The sequence below is a fragment of the Gracilinanus agilis genome, chromosome 1 (genome assembly GCF_016433145.1).
Source record: "Gracilinanus agilis isolate LMUSP501 chromosome 1, AgileGrace, whole genome shotgun sequence".
Taxonomy (NCBI): domain Eukaryota; kingdom Metazoa; phylum Chordata; class Mammalia; order Didelphimorphia; family Didelphidae; genus Gracilinanus; species Gracilinanus agilis.
Genome location: NC_058130.1, coordinates 395,170,277 through 395,193,062, shown reverse-complemented (window position 1 = coordinate 395,193,062; position 22,786 = coordinate 395,170,277). Strand labels below are relative to the sequence as shown.

Sequence of the window (22,786 nt, the reverse complement as noted above, 5' to 3'; positions counted from 1 at the left end):
TTAGGTGGATAAGGGAAGTGTTTTTATTGCTCTATCATTTGCTGGCTATTTCAAAGGGTTTTATCTCAGAGCTAGAGGTGAGGAGCTCATTGAATTTCCTTGTTTTTCAGCTATATAAGGCTACCTCCCTTGAATACTGATATTCTTTGATCAGACATCCTTTCAATCCATTTACTAACTCAGGGAGTTTTATTTGCTCTCATCTTTTGGGCAATGGAAAACTCAGCATTTGAAATGCATGAGGATGCCTTCTCCTCTGCCCCATCTCGGGATAAGGTGATTGCCTCTTCTGGCCTGGTAAGCAGTTTCTTATAGTTTTTGTTTTATTTTTTCCTTTTAGTATGCACTCTATATATGATAGAGGTGTAAGGGACTTTAGAAATCCTGTCTAGTTTAATCTGCTCATTTACCTAAAGAGGAAAAGAGTGTCTCCAAAGATGAAATTTTTTGTCTAAAGTCCAGATTTCCTGATTCTGTCTTAGAATATTGAGTGGGGTTGAAATTGAATGATATGTAACATAATCGTGGCCCAATTATCAACTTATAGAATGGGGTGTTTACAACCCATGAGATAAATAAGTTTTGTGTAGTTTTGTGTTAGTTACTAGTACATATTCAGAAACAAATTTTTTTCCCTTTTGCCTCAAAAGAACCACACAATCTTTTCAAAAAATTATAGACCAATAGATTAGTTTAAATTTATAACCTTTTGAGATGACTTTTGTTTTGCCTTTGATCCTAGTGGGCAGGCAAGGAAAAATATGGAATACTGGATCATAAAAACATTACATTGGACCTTTGGGAACCAGCAGTATAGTGTAGTGGGTAGGTCTGGACTTAGTATCAAAAACATCCTAGGCAAAAACTCATCCTCCAATATTTTCTAGCCATGAGAAAATCATGTAACCTTTCATACTCAGCTTCTACATCTGTAAACTGGGGATAACAATACCTGACCTACATAACTTCACAGGTTTATTATGAGACTTAAGTGAAATAAAATCAACCTTTTCATATCTTAAATTGGTAAATGTCAGTTATTATTATCTTCTCTAGGCCTTAGTTTCTTTATCTGTACATTAAAGTTAAACCAAATCATTTCTAAAACCTTTTTCAGCTGTGAATTAGTAAGGATAGTCATTTTGACTATACAAATCTTCTCTTCTCCCCTCCCTGCCGTTTTGTTTCTCTTAATGTTAGATTCTTTTATCCCCACTTCTCCATGTAAGCTTCCTGAGGGCAGAACCTGCCTGTTTCATTTTGTCTTTGTGTCCCCACCACCAAACACTGTTTCACAGAGAAGGTGCTTCACAAATGAATCAAATTTAATGGAGGCAGCCCATCCCTTGATCACCTCTTCCATCCTACTTTGAGCCATTTTGGGCCTTTTCTTTCTTTGTTTCCTTAGTTCTCTAATCTGGTTCTTCCAGGAGCCTATTATCTGTCAGCAAATCCATGGACTAGTTACTGGATACCAATGCCTTGGTAGTTTTTCCTTTCCCAAAAGGCATTAGTGTTTCAATAAATGAGATGCGGTTTTAAAGTTTTCAAGGCATTGAATAGATTTTTTCCTTTAATCCTCCCAAAACCTTGTAGGTGAGAAGAAATTATATTAAATTGTACTAAAGAAATTATAATTCCCTTTTCGTTGATGAATAAACTGAGACTAAAGGAGATTAAATGACTTGGCTAGGGAAACAAAAGCTTATAAATGTTATAAGTAAGCTTTTAACAGGAATTATCTTGGAACAAACGATAGCTTCATCCAGAAGACTAATGCTAATGACGGGAGCTTTAGGCCAGGCAGTGGAACAGATACTGTCATTATCCATGTCTTTGGCATCCTACAAAGTATGCCACATAGCCACCTGCTTATTCTGGCTATGAAAAGGGCTAGGTCTCTCTCTCTCTACCCTATTTTTCTAGCAGGCAATAATTAGAAGGAACAAAACATTTCTTTAAAAAAAATAAGGAAGAAATATTAGTTTCTAGGGGGACAGAGAGGAGGAGTGGTTGTGGTAATGTCTGAAATCTTTTAAAAATTGTGAATAGATTGTTACATTAAAAATATATATAATTGGGGGGCAGCTGGGTAGCTCAGTGGATTGAGAGCCAGGCCTAGAGACGGGAGGTCCTAGGTTCAAATCTGGCCTCAGACACTTCCCAGCCGTGTGACCCTGGGCAAGTCACTAAACCCCCATTGCCTACCCTTACCACTTTTCTGCCTTGGTGCCAATACACAGTATTGACTCCAAAACGGAAGGTAAGGGTTTAAAAAAAATCTATATAATTGACTTTTTATACATCCAAATGCAAATTAGCTGATAGTTATAACTGAAACAATTTAGATTTGATTATATTAACATAAATTATAATAATGGCTAAAATATGTTAAAGTGAATGGTATGGTGACAAAATGGGAAAGAAAATTGGATTAGGAGTCCAAAGACCTGGCTTTTCCACTAGGTGGCCGGGTGACCTTAGGCAAGTCACTTATGTCTCTCCCCTTAAGTTTCATCATCAACAAAATTAGGGATTTTGAACTATCTGTTCTTTAGGGACCCTTCCTTCTCTGACAATTTATGTATGGGATAAAAATGCACCAAATGAAAGCATATTACCTGTAAAGCAGTCATTTAGAATATGCTCCTTTCTAGAAGCCATTCTATAATGCAAGCATTATATTTTCTGGAGTCAATTTTCATTGAATTGTATTAACATATTATAGAGCACGAAAAATAAAACTAGACTCCTAGCACTGGCAGAGCCCAACGGTTGCCAGATCCACCCTTAAGCAAGCGATCAACTAACCTCCCCAGTGTAGCAAGCTGAACATATATTGTATGGGGAATATGCAATCTGTGATGGAATCCCAAAGAAGAGACAGGGCATAGGGACTAGGAGGTGGGAAGCTATGGGTTCAAATTCCACCTCTGACACTTATTAGCTGTCAAATTAACTTCTTTATGCCTGGGGCTTCTCTTGAAAATGATATATTCTGAATGGATTTCCTTCTTCATGAATGAAGAATTCTGTTAGGTTAAGTAAGACATAGGCACAAATGCATTCATTATGTAGAGGATCACGGGGTTGGGGAGATATTCAGGAAGGTCATCTAAGATTCATCCTTCTGCTTTCAGGAAAAAATTACACCTTAAGCAGCCCAGAGCTCATTTCCTTCTCTATTCTCAAAAACATTATGCCATTATCACCCTTGCTCATGCTAAATGACGTTTTATGTCTTAGCAAATAGGGCATAAATTCCAGGCTATGGAGGAAATTAGAAGAAGTCAAGCTACTTTGTCTTCTTTCATAATTGGTCAGTTTCCTTTCTGGGCAGTCCCTAACTTGAATCCCTACCATGGTGACCAATTAGTAAACAACTTACCTCAATAGGACCGGCCCTTCACAAAACTGTGAAATCAGTGGTTTCCTTTAGGCGCCCCAGGCTTGGAAATGCCCTTCTCAAACATTTTTTAAACCCTTAGTGGAAAGCATTTAACTTACTCCCAGCTCCTTCCTTAAATCTCCTTCCAAAGCCCCCAAACCAAAAAACAACAACAACAAAAAACCCTTCAGTTAAAAAAGAAGCTAATAGGATTAAATTCTATATTATATTTATATTGACTCAGCCTTTTATAGAGGTAAATGCTCCTTTAAAGCAATGTAGTAGAGTTGATAAAAGTCAGGAGACTTGGCTTTAAATAGTGCTTCTGACACTAAAGCTGTGACTATGGGCATAGCAATCTCTCTGAGTCTCAGTTTACTCATCTGTAAAATAGAGATAATATCATCAAATTAAGTCAAGTATTTTTTTTTTTTATGATTCTATTTAATGCTAACTGTGGAGCAGATAGGTGGCCCAGTGATAGAGTAGTGAGCCTGGAGGCAAACTCATGGTATGAGTTCAACTCTGTTCTTAGACACTTCCTAGCCCTGGATAAGCTGTTTAAGTTCTGTTTGCCTCAGTTTCCTCAACTATAAAATGAACATAGTAGTAGCACCTATTTTCCAGTGTTGTTTTTTATTTATGCATTTATGCATAATGATTTAATAAATCCTTCCTTCCTTCCTTCCTTCCTTCCTTCCTTCCTTCCTTCCTTCCTTCCTTCCTTCCTTCCTTCCTTCTTTCTTTGTACTATGCTAAGTAGTAGGGAATACAAAAGCAACAATTTTTCCCATCTTTCTGAAGCTTATACTCTAATGAGGTTGGGGTGAGAACACACACACACACACACACACACACACACACATTTGTTTTTTCACTCTTTCTTCATATAGGGAAGGCACAAACATTAAAGAGGTCCTGGAAAAGTTTGTTGCAGAAGGTGGCATTTTAGCTGAGATTTGAAGGAAGTCAGGAAAAGGAGCATTCCAGACACATGAGCAGCCAGTAAAAATACAGTCAAAAGAAGAGGTGTCAGAAGTAGCTAGGTAGCAGAGGGGTTAGAGCACTGGGTCTGGAGTCATGAAGCATCTAGTTCAGTTCCAAGCTGAGATACTTCCTAGCTGTGTAACCCTGGGCAAATCACTTAACATCTTAAGCCTGCCTCAGTTTCCTCAACTGCAAAATAGGGACAATAATAGTACCTATCTTCCAGAGTTTTGGTGAGATAATATATATTAAACCCATACCTACTCTCTTAGAATCAATACTTTGTATTTGTTCCAAGGTTGAAGAGTGGTTAGGGGTAGGTGGTTGGGACAGGGTCATATAGTTAAGAATTACCTGAGGCCAGATTTGAATCCAAGATCTCCCATCTCTAAGCCTGGGTCTCAATCCACTAAGCCTCCTCGATGCCCCTATTTATACATTTTTTTTAACTGGAAGCTAGGCTCAATATGTGTTAAGTGCTTAGCACAGTGCCTGACACATCATAATCAATGCTTGTTCCCTCTATCCCCCTCCATACTGTTTGAGGAAGAGCAAAGAGGCCAGTGTCCCTGGCTTATAGCATAGGCAGAAGAGAGCTTTGTGGAAGAAGACTGGAAAGGTAGGAAGGAGCCTGGGAGAGTTGAGTGAATATATCTGGAGGGGACAGGGGGTGATGTGATCAGAGCTGTACTTTAGGAAGACTCCTTTGATTGGTGAATGGAGAAGAGACAGCAGGAGGGAGAGACTGGAGGCCAGGAGACCATCCAGCAATTCAGGTGTGAGGTGATGAAGGTCTATGCTAGGCTGATGGCAGTGACAGAGAAAAGGAGGGCACGTACAGGAGGCATGCAGCAGAACTGACAGACTTGGCAAGAGATTGGATAAGGGAGGTGGAGAATGACTCCCAAGTTGTGAGTCTGGGTAAGAGGGAGGATTAGTGGTGCCATCAATAGTAATGGAGATGCTAGGAAGAGTGGGGAGCCTAGGGGGGAAGATAAGTAGTTCAATTTGGGACATACTGAGCTGTCCATGAAACATCCATAAGGTTAGTGAATCCAACAACTGAACTCAGGTAATGACTGGCTTTTAGGAGTGTAAAGAATGGTTTGTCAGACTGACAGATGATTTACTGGTATACTAGCTCTTTCCACTCATGTCTGCAACTATACAGATTCACAATATAGACATAGATGTAATTTTGGAGCTGGAAAAGACTTTAGCTATCATCTAACCTAACACCTTCACTTCACAGCTATAGAAACTGAGGCAAAATGAGATTAAGGGACATTCCTGCAGTCATATATTGGGTTAATGGAGCATTAAAATGTCTTAGTAGTCTCAGAGGATGCAAAAAGGTATTTTTTATCTCACATTTACGTATTTATTTATTCATCCATCCAATTTTCTACATCTCTTTATTTATCTATCCATTTATATCTGTCAATAGAAAGAAGACAAAAGCTCTTCTGAGCAAAGGACAAGAGAAATCATTCAGATTCCTTACAAGTTAAAAAAAAAAAGTAATGGTTTCATATATCTTGTAGGAAAAGAAGAGTCATTGGTCTCTAATGAAGATCTTCTTGGTTTGTCTCCTGGCCTGTATTATTACCACATTGATAGGTGTGCTGATTCTCTCCTTGGTTTATGTTTCCAACTTCCGACCCCGTGCAGACTCTCACTTCCAGCCTGAAAACGACCTTCCAAAGCCACCAGAGACTCTCCCTGACTCAAAGAATGAAAATCCTGTCGACTTTAAATTCCAATTTCTTAATCACTTGCATAAATCCAAGGTAGGAATTGCATGTTATAAAGAAGCATTCACTAGAAAATGAACAAACAACTCAAGTTCTTATTAAATATTTCAATAAACAAGTCCCTTTCTGAAAGATAGGAGGTACCATCACCTGGAGCCTTACCTGAACAGAGGGGTAATGTGAGTCAGCGTAGGACCTAGATTAGGTGGCACAATAGATTAGAGGGACTGGAATTAGGAATGCCTGAGTCCAAGTTCAGCCTTCACATACTCACTAGCTGTGTGACCCTGAGCAAATTACAGTTAATCATAGCCTCTCTGTTCCTCGGTTTATTCCTCTATAAAATGGGAATCATAATAGTATCTATCTCACAGGGTTGTGATGAAAGTAAAATGAGACATTTGTAAAGTGTTGTGTAAACCTTAAAGAGATTATTATATCATGCCATGTCATATTACATTACATTATATTACATTATATTATATCATACCATATAGTACATTATATTATGTCATGTCATGTCATATATCATATCATATCATATATCACATTACATTATATTATGCTATACTCTGTTGTACTATATTATATCATATATCATATCATATCATATCAGGTTATAGTATATCACATCATGTTATATCATTATATAATGTTATATCACATCATATCATATCATGCCATATCATATCACATCACATCATATCATATTATATCACATTACATTATATTATGTTATGTCATGTTATATTATACTGTATTATATTATGTCATATCATGTCATGTCATATCACATCACATCACATCACGTCACATCATGTCATGTCATGTCACATTACATTACATTACATTATATATTATTTATAATATAATATAATATAATATAATATAATATAATATAATGTTACGTTACGTTACGTTACGTTATATTATATTATGTTACGTTATGTTATATTATGTTACGTTATGTTATATTATGCTATATTATATTATTATCCCCTCCAGGTTGCAAGCTGACTGGTCAGAGGGAGATATTTATTACAATTCTGGGGTCAGCCACATTCTGCTATGTTGTCAACCGGGACTAAAGCCAGGAAGATAAACAGGGATAGGAGTGTCTGGGACTGTGGTTTGAGGGCAGATCTGTGCTCAGTCCAAAGAACAAGGGCCTTATCTCCTTAGCAATCAGCATAGGCAATTAAAGGTAATTTAATTGGATTTAATTAGATCAAATGGACCCAGTTGGCTTCTAGGTCTGCCAGGGAAAGCTAGCAAAGGTAAGAAGTGTAGAGATGGGCCTGCAGGATATAGCTGACACTGCTAGGCTTACTCTCTGGTGGTTGAGGCCATTTGTGTTGGACAAGATGCTTACAGCAGAACTGTAGCTGTGAGCTCCAACAGTGCCCGTCTGTGAGCACAGCTGAGTTTGAGAAATACATTGGCTCTGTCCCTGATGGTTTTCCTACCTATCTCCCATAAATCTTTCCCTTTGAAGTTAACATGATCTCCTTTCTGCTGCCCACTCTCACATCTGCTCCCTCCAATTACATTGCCATTGCTCTAGTTCAGTCTTCATTATCTATATCCTGGGCTTTTGTAATGATTATAAAACCTTCTAACTAGTTTCCCTGCTTCAGTTTCTCCCTTCTCCAATCCACTCTTCACATTATGTCAAAATAAACTTTGAATCCCAAGGCCAATCTTTGCTTAAAAACTTTAAATATCTCCCTATTTACATGTAGGATAAAGCTGACTGCAAGCTACCTTGCCAGCCTATTACACACTTACTGTCCTTTATTCATTCTTCAGTTTCAACTGAACTGTTTTCCTAGTTGTTTTCTATTCACATCCTGCCACTTCTCACCTCTGGGCTTCTTTTTTTTTTAACCCTTGCCTTCCATCTTAGAATCAATACTCTATATTGGCAGAAGAGCAGCAAGGGCTAGCTAGGCAACAGGGGTTCAGTGACTTGCCCAGGGTCACACAGCTAGGAAGTGTCTGAGGCCAGATTTGAACCTAGGACCTCCCATCTCTAGGTCTGGCACTGAATCCACTGAGCCACCCAGCTGCCTCCACTTCTGTGCATTCTTAAAGGCCATACCCTCTATCTGGAATGAATTCCCCATTTATCTTTGCTTACTAAAATCCTTCTCTATATTGAAGGTTAAGACTAGGTGCTGCCTCTTCTATGAACCATACATGATCCATCCTAACTGAGAGTGATCTCTCCCTGTCCCAAATCCTTGTTGCACTTTGGTTCTCTCCCCTGTTCTTATTATATTTTATCTTAACTCACACTTCTTTAGATACACAAAAGTGTAAGAGCTGGTTTGAAAAAACTAAGATCATGGCAACTTGTCCCATAGAGGGAGAAGAAATGAAAGCAGTGTCAGATTTTATATTCTCAGGCTCAAAAATCACTGCAGATGGAGACTGCAGCCATGAAATTATAGGAAGCTTGCATTCCTTGGAAGGAAAGCTATGACAAATCTGGACAGCAGACTCCAAAGCAGAGACATCACCTGGCCATCTAGGTCCATACAGTCAAAATGATGATTTTTCCAGTAGCGATGTATGACTGTGGGACTGTGAGAGCTGGACTAGAAGGAAAGCTGAGCCACACAGAATCAATGCTTTCAAACTGTGCTCCTGGAAGAGACGTTTGAAAGTCCCTTGGAAAGCAGGGAGATCAAATTAGTCAATATTTAAAGAAATTAATTCAGACTATTCATTGGAAGGACAAATATAGAAGCCAAAGCTTACATATTTTTGCCACATAATGAGAAGATAGGACTCACTGGAAAAGACCCTGGTGTTGGGAAATATTGAGGGCAAAAGGAGAAGGGGATGTCGGAGGATGAGATGGATAGATAGGGTCATGGAAGCCACAAGCATGAGTTTGGACAGACTTCAGGAGAGAGTGGAGGATGGAATGATCTAATGGGCTCTGGTCTATGGCGCCATCAAGAGTCAGACAGGACTGAATGACTGAACAGCCCCTTGTCCCTGAATTAGATTATAAGTTTCTTAAGGGCAAAAGCTATGTTGTTTCCCCACTGGTGTCTTTGCAGTATCAGAAGAATTGAAGAGAAAGTCCTGGGCATATTGGGTGGCTCTCCTGTGGGTGAATTTATGGGAGAACATGGAGGAGAATTGCATAGGATTGACAGGCCTGGCTGGGTAATAAACTGCATCATGGGAGGGAATACCCACATCAATGAGCTCAAAGACTTGTCAGAGTGTTAGGCTGTCTTCAGTGTCTAGTATCATGCCTTGAAAAGAGCAAGCATTTAACAATGATTTTTTAAATTGATTTCACCTCTCTCTCCTCTTTCACTTCCCTCTTCCAAAGAAGCAGGTCCACATTGGCTCTAAGCCTCAGACATAACACTCTGCTTACTGGTGGCTTTCCCTTTGTCCGTGGCTTTCTAGGTATTTGAGTTCCCAGGTGGTGCCATCCAATGGGCACGATACCGGAATAATCTCAAGGACTACCTTAGCATTGAAGAAGAGGCCTTTGGCACCAGCCTGAATAGGCAGCAGTCACGCATGACTTTTGGAACCTTGAGAATAAAAAGCAATGGCCTCCGTGCCCCACACTGGCACTTCAATGCCAATGAACATGGCTACCTCGCACAGGTAGGTCTTGATTGTTCTCCTTCTGAAGTGAAGCATTTCTACGGTATATTAGCCTGAGAAAGCAAGAGACCTCTCTGATTTGGGCCAGGTATATTCTAAGAGCTTCAACATTTTATTTTTTTTTCCTCTGGCATCAATTGGAACTTTTGTCTACAGTGCTAAATTATTTATCACCTGCTATTCTTAATGAGTATAATTCACTAATTAAAGGAGATTGAATGGGAATATATATATAAAGCCCTTAGCACAGTTTCTGGCTCACCTTGGCTCTATCTAATGCTTATTCCTTTCCCTTTCTCTCATTAATGGACTCTGCTTGGTACACACAGCAAGTAATTTTATCTCCATTTTTAAAGATGAAGACACTAAGACTCTTAAAAGCTAATTTACTTGGCCATGATCATTTCGAAAGTATCTAAGACAGAATTCAAACCCAAACTCTATCCTAAAGTCTAATACTTTATTTAAGAGGCACAGTGGACAGAGTACTACAAGAAAAGTCAGAAGATCTGAGTTCAAGTCACCTCAGATACTCAGTAGCCATATAATTTCTGTCTACCTTTGTTTCCTCATCTAAAAAATGGGAACAATAATAGGACCTAACTCTTATAGTTGTTTAGAGGATAAAACAAGATAACACTTGTAAAGAACTTTGCAAGCCTTAAAGTGCTATATAAGTCTTATTATTATTTCCCATTCCATATTGTCTCTTTTTGGATCATAAGAAAATATTATGTAGAGTTTGACACTGCTAGTAATAGCAATGAATGTCCATTATGATCTATAGCCAAAAGAATTGTAATTTCTTTCCAGGAAAAGCAATAACTGAAAGAATCAGTTTTCCAAGGTGAAACTCAGAGTCCCTGTGATCAAAATTATGGAATTCCAAATTGATCATCTTTTGTTATTCAGGTCCAGAGAATTTTCTTCTAATCTAAAAAGAATTTTCTTCTAGGGGAAAATAGACTTACTTGAATAGTTCTAGTTAGTTTGATTAGGGACATGCAACTAATTTCTATGTGATGATTAATTAATTATAAAATAAAATATAAGATAAGATAAAATACAATTAATGATTATAACTATGCTGAGTAAGCACTTTCTGATTATTTACCTTAATGGGACAAATCAGAATCTTGAGACTGAAAGACGCTTGAGAGAACATCTAATCTAATCCTTTGATTTTACAAATAAGGAAATGGAGACACAAAAAGCAAACTCAAAGAATCTTAGATTTGTAGATAAAAGAGACCTCTGAGACCATATAGACCAAGCCTTTCATGTCATAGACAATGAAACTGAGACTCAAGGAGGTTAAATTACTTTTGGAAAGTGGGAGATCATGAAATCTTTAAGAGGCAAAGAAAAAATTTGAACCTGGGTCCTCTGACCCCAGAGCTAATGCTTATTGACTTGTATACACACACAAATGGTGACTCTTGCTTGTTTTTCCTTCTGACCTGTAGGGGACTGCTTGGATTGGAGTAGTTGATGATGGAGGCAGTGTGGTCACCACATACAATGTCACAGCTGGTCAGATCATCTTCTTCCCTAAAAATATCCTGCACTGGATAAAGAATGTGGGAAATGAGGACTGCCTTTTCTTGCTCTTCTTCACCACTCATGATGAGCTTCAGACCCTGGATGTTGATGATGTGTTTTTTTCTACACCAGAGGACATCGCATCCAGATCCCTCAAGGTTTGTGTCATGTCTATTTTTTTTAATCCTTTTACTTTCTGTCTTAGAATCAATACTATGTATTGCTTCTAAGGCAGAAGAGTAGTAAGGGCTAGGCAATGGGGGTGACATGATTTGCCCATGGTCACACAGCTAAGAAGTATCTATTTGAACCCTGGACCTCCCATCTCTAGGCCTGGCTCGCAATCCAATGAGCCACCTTGCTGTCCCCTGTACCATGTCTTGAAGTTAATGCCACCATGGAACTTTGGGTTAACTTAGATGGACCATGAAAGCCAGCCCAGAGTCTTCAGGTAGGGCTAGAAGAAATTAGGCTCCCAAAGAGCCTAAAGAAATTCAATTCAATGAACACATTTCTCAAGTTTACCTTGCTAGCCATCAACCTGAGAACTGTAGCATCTCAGAGGAGAAGGGACCTTGGAGGGTTTCCAGCACATCTCCTACCTGAACCTCTAGAAGTCTTTTTTACAACCTTCCTCACAAGTGATTCTCCAATATTCACTTAGAAATGTTAGTAGTGGGAGCCCACTTCTTCTCAAGAAAGACCATTCCACTGTGGGATAGTTTCTCCTGATGCCCTACTCCATGTCTTGCCTGATGCTAGACATGGAATTGCTTTTGTCACCTTTCCTGGGGATTTCCATGAGACACACTATCTGTGTTGGGGAGAAATGGGAAATTCACTTAAACTAAACATTTATTAAACATTTACTGGGTACAATAACACAGTGTGTTTGACACAAATAATTGTTTGTATGCTCTTAGTCCGATGCAAAGGTCCCTACTCTGTTCCTTGTGAGTAGTGACTTTTCGTATCCCTAAAATCTTAAGATCACCTATCTCCAGAGGAATTCTGGGAGAACACATACTGTTCCAGCAAAGGGATAAGATTTGGATAGTGAGCAAATAAGGGTTCCAAGCAGTGGTAGCCAGCTGGGAGATCCATAAGGTAAGGTTTCAAGACTGACAGTTAGAAATCTGGCTGAGAGAAGGATCCTTCACAATGGATGCTCTCCGTATTTCTTTAAACTAGAAGACTGAAATAAAATTAGTATATATGCTTGTGAGATACTACCCAAACTTTTAGTTGTAATTTGACTTTGGGTAGGGCTGTTTGTGTCTTTGATGTCTTAAGGAGGGATGGATAAAAAATTAATGGTACTACTGTTTGTCTGTTTTAGCCTCAAGGTGGAGTTGATTTCATTAGAACATTCAAGAAACAAGAAGAGGACCAGGCTGTCAATCTTCCGCCCAATTTGGCTGAGCTGGTGATGAATGCCAGCTACATACAGTCTCCAGACAGCCTGGTGTGGCGATACTTTTATGATCTTAAAGGTACAGTCTGAACCAACATGATGTTTTTTCTTGAAGCTCAAACATACTTGACCTAGGATGTAGTGTTCTAGTTCATATAGTCAATAAGCATGGAGCCAGATGAGGATTTTATGAGGCTCTACTGTCATTAAAGAGATTAGCAATATGAAGTTCTGATAGGGTTTTCTCTTTGGACTTAGAAAGATATGAAATAACCTCGTATCTTTTTTGGCACAAGCAAAATGGGCCGGTGACGCACAGCTCTGTACGATTATAACTTTATCTTTTTGGCTTCCTGTCCTTTAAGTAGATAGCTTCTGTAATTAATTTCAGTTTACAAGACTGCTTCTTTTTTCAATAATTTCCTTTTTTCCTCCATTGCATTATCCAGTGTTTTTTTTTTTTTTAAACCTTGTACTTCGGTGTATTGTCTCATAGGTGGAAGATTGGTAAGGGTGGGCAATGGGGATCAAGTGACTTGCCCAGGGTCACACAGCTGGGAAGTGGCTGAGGCCGGGTTTGAACCTAGGACCTCCTGTCTCTAGGCCTGACTCTCACTCCATTGAGCTACCCAGCTGCCCCCTCCAGTGTGTTTTTAAGGTATTTTATTTTCCCAATTACATGTAATAGCAATTTTCCACATAAGGTTTCTGAAGTTATAAGATCTGATTTTTCTCCCCCACCCCCTTCTTCTCCAGAGCATTTTGTATGGCAAAAGGAAGGTTTGTTTGTTTGTTTGTTTTTGCAGACAGAGATAACAGGCTCTAATAAGCTAATGACAGTAGAGGGAGTTTGAGGACAAGGCAGTATTCTAAAAAAGAACAGAGCTGTCTGAGAGGATAATGGATTTGCAATGTATGGTATCCATAGGGGTTGGTTTTCAGTAACACCCCATTGGGGTACTATAACATGAGAAAATATTTATAAAGTGCTCTGAAAGTTGTAAAATGCTATATGAATGCTAGTTATTATTACTGTGGGTGCTGCTCTACTGCTTTTATGAATCCCTACCCTGCTTCTGCAGATCCCAACCCTCACCTCTGCTTCTGTCTTCCCCATTCTCCATTCTCTCCTCCCACCATCATTTTCTGAGTCAATGCAGTAAGTCTTTACTCCCATATTTTTTTTTTTGTTATGAAAAATTCTACTCGATGTTCTACTCACCTCACTGGAACTTGTAAGGCCTTGTTCAGTCACACGTAAATATTTTAACTGATGGTGAGGTATTCATGGGAGAGGTCTAAGCCCACCCAACCACTGGGGTGGCATGCATTTTAGTGGCAGCCTCTAGAGACAATCACAGGAGCATACATAAATTGAAAGCTAGATGATTTCTTAGAAGACACTGAGTCCAGTCTTCTTTTAACGATGAAGAAACCACAGAAATGAAATGATTTGTCCAGGATCACATAGGTATTCAGTGCCAGAGAGTTGGGATTTGAATTTAGTTCTTGTGACTCCAAATTTTACCCTCTTTCCAGCACACCTCACTGCCACCAATGACCCTACTTTTATCTCACTCCAGGGGATTTTGATGATAGGAGTTTTAGGCTAGATAACAAATATTATAGCAGACCAATCATTTGGGGGGGCCAGTAGAGTCTTGTAACACCCCTCAAATCATTCCACCCAATGCTCACCTGTTCTCCCTAAAGGAAAGCTGACATCTTATTATGTCCCGTGTTTGCTCCCATCTTTTGTATTGATGACTGGAAGTCTTTGGTTTGACTTGTGGTTTCAAACTTCCTCTTATTAGGTTCAAAGGAATTTCGATTTCCAGGGGGAATAATCCAGTGGGCTCGATATCGAAAAAATGGAAATGGACTCAGTGACAATGAGAAAATTTTCAGCGAATCCTTGAATCAGGTAATTTGGGGAATATTACATGTATGGGAACTGGAATTTATAACATATTAGAGTAGGATTCAAATCTCTCTCTTTTTTTTTAATTCAAGCTGTTTTTAGATCAACAGCCAGGAAAAGGTTTATCAAGGAATAGTTTAAGTAGAGCAACATGGACAGGAAATCAGGGTTCAATATGGATTTGGGGATCTGAATGATGTGATGTGGGCATGCCCTTTAATCAGAAAGAGCCAGCATTCCCCTGATATTCCCTTCCAGCAGATTCCAAAAAGACTATTATATTGTAAGAGAGCATGTTAACTAAATGTCTATATTTCTTTCTGGTTTCAGCATGAAAATACCCTTACCCTGGGAACTCTCAGAATTTACACCAATGGCTTACGACAGCCTCATTTTCACTTTAACGCTAATGAAATGGGATATGTCATCAGTGGATGTGGAAAGGTGATGTCTTAAAACTATTGTGCAAACAGATTTCTTTTTTTTCTCTAATGTCCCCAAAAGTCGAAAAGAAACTGTAGATAATCACTTCCACTAAAAAAATCTTTGACTGATGCTGGAGGATCTAAGTTAAAGTTCTAGCTACTTGGGGGCAGCTGGGTAGCTCAGTACATTGAGAGTCAGACCTAGAGACAGGAGATCCTAGGTTCAAATCTGGCCTCAGACACTTCCCAGCTGTGTGATCCTGGGCAAGTCACTTAACCCCCATTGCCTACCCTTACCATCCTTCTGCCTTGGAACTAATACACAATAGTGATTCCAAGATGGAAGGTAAGGGTTTTAAAAAAAAAAGTTCTAGCTATTTACTATCTGTGTTAGCTTAGGCAAATCAGCCTTGGGAGACCTCAGCTTCCTAATGTAAGGTGGACGCTGCCACCACACTAATGCTGGCCCTCACTATGCCTGGATGCAATAACCTGATGGTAGGTTTGCCTACCTCAAAAGTTTCTCCACTCCAATATATTCTCCATTTATCCACTAATGTGATTTTCCTAAAATGCAGATCAGATCATGTTTACACCTCTCTCCTCTTCCCAAACTCCAGTGGCTCCCTATTATCTCCAGGAATAAATACATTTTTTAACATTCAAAGCCTTTTACAGCCTTGCCTCCGCCTACCTTTCTTGTCTTCTAATACTTTACTCTTGTGACACTGGGCTGTTGCATGAACAAGACACTCTATCTCTCAGCTCTGGGCATTATCTCTGGCCATGTGCCATGCCTGGAAGGCTCTCCCTCCTTGGTTCTGACTACTAACCTCCCTGCTGTCTTTTAAATCCCAACTAAAATCCCACCTTTTGCTGGAAGCCTCCCCCAGCCCCTCAGGATGTCAGAGCTTTCCCTCTTTCTATTGGGTCCTAGTCATCCTGCATAGAGCTTGCTTTGTATACATTTGTTTCCATGTTGTCATCCCATGATTATAAACTCCTTGAGGGCAGGGGCTATCTTTTTTGTCTCTTTTTTGCATTCCCAACTCTTAGCAAAGTTCCTGGCTCATAGTAGGTGTTTAATAAATGTTTATTGAATTGGATTTGACCAAATGGAGGAATTGGATTAGATGATCCCTAAGGTCCCTGCTAGCTCTAAAACCTCTGATGTTTATGACTGCCAAACTGAAATGCGTGTCCTCAGTAACAGTAAGCATCTGAGGGGCAGCATCCTATAAATTAGGAAGGACTGATAGCCTATAAGAGTGCATTATCTTATATCTGCTAGTATATAAGAGTGCATAGTCTAAAGGAGTGCATTATCGAGCAAGGGCATGTCCAAATGGTGATCTTGGACTCTCCTTAATGTGTCCCAAAATGGGGGTGAGGGACAGCCTCAGAAAGGGGTGAGGAAGGGAGCTGGCTGCTAGCAAAGGGAAGATGTGATCTCATTACAAAGTCAGTCTGGGTGCTTGATTTGGCCTGTGTGCTAGGTGCGATGGAACCCTGAATTTAAAAAAAATTAGGTTTCTTTCTTTAGTTGATGCTGTTTTAGAGAGCTGAACTTGCACACTGTTCAGAACAGGGCTTGTAATAGGGCCAGCAATGCTTGTAATAATAACCAATTAGTGAATGATCGCTGTACCCTTTGTACAGGCAGAATATCTTCCTCCAGGGAGAAGGGCCTTATCACCACATGCTTTTCTTGAGGCTTCTCAAAGGCTTCTCCTTTAAAAAGTCTTTACAATAACTCGTGGGGAGGGGAGAAGACCTGGGATGTCATTGGCAGAGTAACTTCTCAGGGAGAAAAATCCCCCTACCAATACAGATGATTAGTCAGTCAGTCAATATTTAGTAAGAGCTTACTGTTGAGTCCTGGACAGCCAGGTGGCACAGTGAATAAAGTGGCAGGCCTGGAGTCTGAAGGACTTGAGTTCAAATCTGGCCTTAGACAATTATTAGTAGTATGAACCTGGACAAGTAATTTAATTCCATTTGCCTTACTTTCCTCATTTACAAAATGAGCCAGAGAAGGAAATGGCAAACCACTCCAGTATCTTTGTCAAGAAAGGACTGATATGAACAACAAATAAAATAAACAGGGGGCAGCTGGGTGGCTCAGTGGATTGAGAGCCAGGTCCAGAGAAGGGAAATCCTGGGTTCAAATCTAGCCTTAGCCACCTCCTAGCTGGGTGACCCTGGGCAAGTCACTTGACCCCCATTACCTAACCCATACCGTTTTTCTGCTATAGAACCAATACACAGTATTGATTCTAAGAGGGAAAGTAAGGGTTTTATTAAAAAACAAACAAACAAACAAACAAACAAATAAAATATGCAACAAAAACCAAGATTGGGATAAGTGATAAAGCTACAAAGAAAAGTAAAAGGTAGTCCTTAGGGTTAAGGTTTTAGTGCCTGCTTTTAAGTAGCTTACAGTTTGGCACCTACTTTTCAACATAGGATCATCAAGAGTTATGTGGGGCACTAGAAAGGCCAGCGCCCACAATCAGTGCATATCAGAGATGGGATTTAAGGGGGCAGCTGGGTAGCTCAGTGGATGGAGAGCCAGGCCTAAAGATGGGAGGGCCTGGGTTCAAATATGGCCTTAGACATTTCCTAGCTGTGTGACCCTGAGCAAGTCACTTAATGCCCATTGCCAAGCCCTTACCACTTTTCTGCCTTGGAACCAATACACAGTATTGAATCTAAGGTGGAAGGTAAAGGTTTAAAAAAAGAGAGAGATGGGACTTGAAGCTAGTTCTTCTTGACTGTGGGACTGGCTCTATTTATTGCCTCCAGCTGGTATATCAGCCTATTTCCACTAAACCTCTATATCTTTGTTTAGGTGGGAATTATTAGCTCCCAAGGGACTACCGATTTTAACATTGGTATTGGAGATGTAGTATTTTTCCCTATTGGAACCCAGCATTACATCAAGAGTACATGTGATGAGGATTTGCTTTTCATTCTCGCCTTCACCACTGGAAACCAGGTAAGAATGGCATTCCCTGTGTAAGAGTTTAAAGCAGTGATTCCCAAAGTGGGCGCTATCGCCCCCTGGTGGGTGCTGCAGCGATCCAGGAAAGCAGTGATGGCCACAGGTGCATTTATCTTTCCTATTAATTGCTATTAAAATTAAAAAAAAATTAATTTCCAGGGGGCTAAGTATTATTTTTTCTGGAAAGGGGGCGGTAGACCAAAAAAGTTTGGGAACCACTGGTTTAAAAGGATCTTCAAGATTAATGCATTTATGAATGGAGAAAACATGGAACCCATTTCAGATCAATTTCCAAATCTAATCTACCTAATTTTCAGGAGCTTTGCTTTAAGCAAACCTTTCACAAAGACCTATATTTATACCAACATATATAAAACATTAGGGTGGGGGGAGGGATATGTGTGTCTGTATGTTATGGAGAGTATTATTCACTTTATAGATATTTTGTCACTTTACAAAAACATTTACCAAATAAGGATCCTTTCAACAGACTAAAATTCTAAGCCCAACTTAACAAAGTGACATTAACACAAGATAAAAGCAAAGGATTGCATTTAATTTTTTTCCTTTTTTATTTTTATTTTGGATATTTTCCCATAGTTAATTTTTTTTAAATAAAAAAGCACAGAACTGAGGGGACACCCTGATGGGTAGCAAGTCATTTATGAAAGATCTGTGAAAGGTAGTGTGGTGTATAGTGTCCAGAGAGTTGGCTTCCCAGGCAGGATGAACTCTGTTCAGATCCTATCTCTGACGCAGACTGGCTGCATAATTCAAAGCAAATCACTTATAGGGGACAACGAGGTGGCCTAGAGAATAAAGCGCCAGGCATAGAGTAGATTCAAATCTGCCTTCAGACACTTCCTAGCTGTGTGACCCTAGACAAGTCACTTCATCCCATTTTCCTAGCCCTTGCCCTTCTGTCTTAAAGTTGTTACTAGTATAGAAGATAAAGATTTTTTTTAAAGACTAAATTACAGAACTATTCATCTATATTGGTAGAGGGGGTTTCCTTGCTGGGAATAGGTCCACATGGATAAGATCACAAGTCTAGATATCACACACACACTCACATGTACTCACTGACACACATGCACATATACAACTGATGTAGGTGTTTTAGCTGAATAAAACTGTAACATGAGGTAACAGTTTCATATGGTGGCTCCTAAAAAAAAACTGGTCCATTATTAGGTTGTATTCATAGAAATATAGTGTCTGGATCACAGCATCCAGTTTATCTTGCATGCTCTAACATACTTTTAAGTTAATCTTAGAAATTCTAGTTGGGAGAGTCCTCATGTGGTATCCTTTTATTTTCATTGACAGCTACAAACCCTGGACCTGGATGACTATATCCATGCGACAGCAGACCACATCCTGGCCCAGCTTTTCTTTAAAAAGCAAAGCGAGTTTAAGAAGATCCCCAAATTCACTGAGGACCAAGCCATCAATTTGCCTTAGTCTGAGAACTTGACATCTGCTTTTCTTTTTCCATTCTCCTTTCCTGAGAAACATTTTATTCACGGATGGGTTACAATGTTTTAAGTACAAAGCCATCTCATCTTTTCAAATAACTATGCAGTTAGCTTGGTGAAAGTGGATTTCTTTGAATTTCAATTTAAAAACAAAGGTAAAAGAAAGGAAATTATTTGTCTGCATTTCTAATGTCCAGTTACAAAGAAATATTTCAGAAGAAACTATTGCAAAGATTATTTAGATGTGTGTGGAAGGAGACTGGTGCCTTTAATAGAAATATTTTGGTATAGACTTCTTTTATTTATGTTTACAACTGTGTTTTTCATCCTGCATTTATTACACCACTGTTTAAGAACTCATCTTCCTATATTCGTGCTTCCATAAGTTAATCAATCATAGTGAGTAAAGGCTTGTTGACTAATTTTTCTGACGATGCTGTGCTTGGTACAGGCATCAGTAAAATTGAATGCTATGCATTTATTCTTTCTAAATGACCTGTCATTTCCTTTATAGAGGTAGTAGAGTATTTCAGGTGAGCCTTAGAGAGGTGGGAAGACCTGGATTGAAAATCTGCTTCTGGCACCACTTCCTGGATGGCCCTGTGTGATTCACAACTTCTCAGTGCCATGAGGGATTCTCTAAAACCAGACATAATAGAATTGCCAAGAGTGTCCACACTTGAAATATGCTCTACTGATGGAGTCTGAGGTCTGGATCACCCTGTGAAATGGAATTGTCCTTCTTTGCTTATTTTAACTTAATCAATCAAGAACTTGGAGTGTCCCTCCTTTCATACTTAGTTAACCTTTTACCAGAAAAGGAAGTTCATACCTTTAAAAGCCCGGAAGTGGATCCTGCAAGCACTGTCCCTGCTAACTAAGGCAAACTAAGAAACTATGATTGGTTCCTGAGATGTGATAGACTGCCCACAGTGAGAGGAAGTAGAAATCGGAGAGACAGAAAGTGATGTGGAAAAAGGGCCTATAAAAGTTGAGACCAATGAACTGAGCACTTTATTCGGCATTGGATTTGTCCTGGGTTGGAGATTCTGCATTGGTGGCTCAAGGAGTTCGGCTTCAGTAACTTCAGAGACCCTGGCTGGAGACACTGGTCTTTAGGCTCTTCTCTTGCCTTCAGTGGGACACTCTGTTTGGTGAGGCACTCAGATCTGGACTTAGGGCATTTCACTAGACAATATTTTCTCCCTCCTTCCTACATTTCCCCATTTACTATGTCTACTCTTGCTGTAATAAAGCTATTAAAGCTACTAACAGCCTCGTGACTTAAGAGTTAATTTTTATAAATGGCAACCACAACAACCTTTTTAATTCTTAATTTCACAAAACCAATTTTAACTCTTACAGCCCTAATGCTCCCCTCATCCCACAGTATAATAAAGACAGTGTACTTGTGAGTGGAAGTTGTCAGTCTGTATATTCATGTGGTGAACTACTAGCATCTGGTGCTATAAAATCTTGCTTAAAGATGGTATGTCTATAGTGGCAGAGAAGACTTTAGGCTAAGCACTTGGGATATGCTCAGTCAGTAAACCTCTTATAAGCCAGCAGAATGGTTTTAGCAGCACCCCAGGTCAAGAGTAAACAATGTGCAATTTTATGTATAACTATGTCATTGTGTTCAGGAGTAAAATATGCTGTTTTAATTACACTTGTATAGCAGGGTTTGTTCTGTGTTTACTTGCAACATAAGAAATTATTACCTAAAGGAAAATGTTACTCTCAGAACTTTCAAGTTTTTCTTTATCATAATAGACTTGAAAATTGATTTATTTATGGAACCTAAATATACCAAAATGAACTTTATGAATGTTTAAAAATACAATAAACTGACAAAAACCAGTAAGTGGAAATACTTTTTGGGTATTGGTATGTATGAAAAATGGGGACCACAATCATTTTGTGGCATATTATTGGACTAATCCCCCAACTATCTGGTAATCTAATAGTAGAAAATCTATAAGTGCAATAGAGGAAGAAATAAAATTGAACAAATACTGCAAAGACAGAGCAAAACAGATGGTCTCATCCACTGATGTAACAACTTCTTGTCTTTGGCTAAGAGATCCTATAGTTTTGTCTAAAATTTCATAATCTTAAAAGTATTTGGTCACTTTCTACTGTCTCCTGCCTTTGAATAGGTGATTTTTCTCTCTCTTTTTAAAAACCCTTATCTTCTATCTTAGAATAAATACTGTATATTGACTCTAAGGCAGGAAAGTATAAAGGGATAGGCAGTGGGGGTTAAGTGACTTGCCCAGGGTCACACAATTAAGAATTATCTGAGGCTAGATTTGAACCTCTCATCTTTAGGCCTGGCTCTCAATCTACTAAGCCACATAGATGCCCCCAGAAATTTTTCTTTTTTTTAATTAATTTTTTCTCTATTGCATGGAAAAAACAACAGGTTCTTTATCCACTTTCTAAAAATGTGAACCAAATTCTAACCCTCTCTCCCTCCTTTTTCTTCCCCCTCCACAAGACAACAAATGATTTGATATAGATTCTATGTGTGTAATAGTGTAAACCATATTTTCACATTAGTCTTTTTGTGAAAGAGAACTTGAACAAACAAATTAAAAATGAAGAAATAAAGTGAAATATAGTATATCTCAATCTGTATCCAGTCTCCCTCAGTTCTTTCTTTGGAGGTAGATGACATTTTTCATCATGAATCCCTGAGGATTTTCTTGGATCACTGCAATGACAAAAATAGCCAAGTCATTCATAATTGTTCATTAAACAATATTGCCATTACCATATACAATACTGCCCTGATTCTGCTCATTTCACTTTGCAGCCATGTAGTTCTTTTCAGGTTTTTCTTAAATCATCCTTTTCATAATTTTTTTATAGCACAGGATTATTCCATTATGATCATATACTCCAACTTGCTCAACCATTCCCAACTGATAGACATTACCTACATTTTCAGTTCTATTTCACCACAAAAAGAGCTGCTCTAAATATTTTTGTACAAACAGGTCCTTTACCCTTTTAAAAAATCTCTTTGGGATATAGATTCAGTAGTGATATTGCTGGATCAAAGGGTATGCATTCCTTTATAGTCCTTTGGGCATAGTTCAAATCTCTCTCCAGAATGGTCGAATCAGTTCACAACTTAACCATCAAAGTATTATAATGTGTTCCAACTTAGAATGTTTTCTTATAATAAATTCTGACAATTTCATTCCAAGTATTTCCCTTTTCTCCCTT

At 38.9% G+C, this 22,786-nt stretch overlaps 1 protein-coding gene across 1 annotated transcript; it reads left to right on the top strand.

Annotated features, from left to right (window-relative positions):
• Positions 1 to 213: 213 nt before the first annotated feature.
• On the top strand, positions 214 to 19,538 carry LOC123231537. The gene is made up of 9 exons (XM_044657808.1): positions 214 to 297; positions 5,920 to 6,165; positions 9,562 to 9,768; positions 11,235 to 11,468; positions 12,650 to 12,803; positions 14,539 to 14,648; positions 14,976 to 15,089; positions 17,922 to 18,068; positions 19,404 to 19,538. The coding sequence occupies exons 1-9, from the start codon at positions 214 to 216 to the stop codon at positions 19,536 to 19,538; spliced, it is 1,431 nt and encodes a 476-aa protein (XP_044513743.1).
• Positions 19,539 to 22,786: the final 3,248 nt, after the last annotated feature.

What these genes read in the sequence shown, in the direction of transcription:
- LOC123231537 (XM_044657808.1), top strand. Translation starts at nt 214, where the DNA reads ATGGAAAACTCAGCATTTGAAATGCATGAGGATGCCTTCTCCTCTGCC. An exon ending in ATCACTTGCATAAATCCAAG is followed by an intron (nt 6,166 to 9,561) that starts GTAGGAATTGCA and finishes GTGGCTTTCTAG; the next exon opens with GTATTTGAGTTCCCAGGTGG. An exon ending in AACATGGCTACCTCGCACAG is followed by an intron (nt 9,769 to 11,234) that starts GTAGGTCTTGAT and finishes TCTGACCTGTAG; the next exon opens with GGGACTGCTTGGATTGGAGT.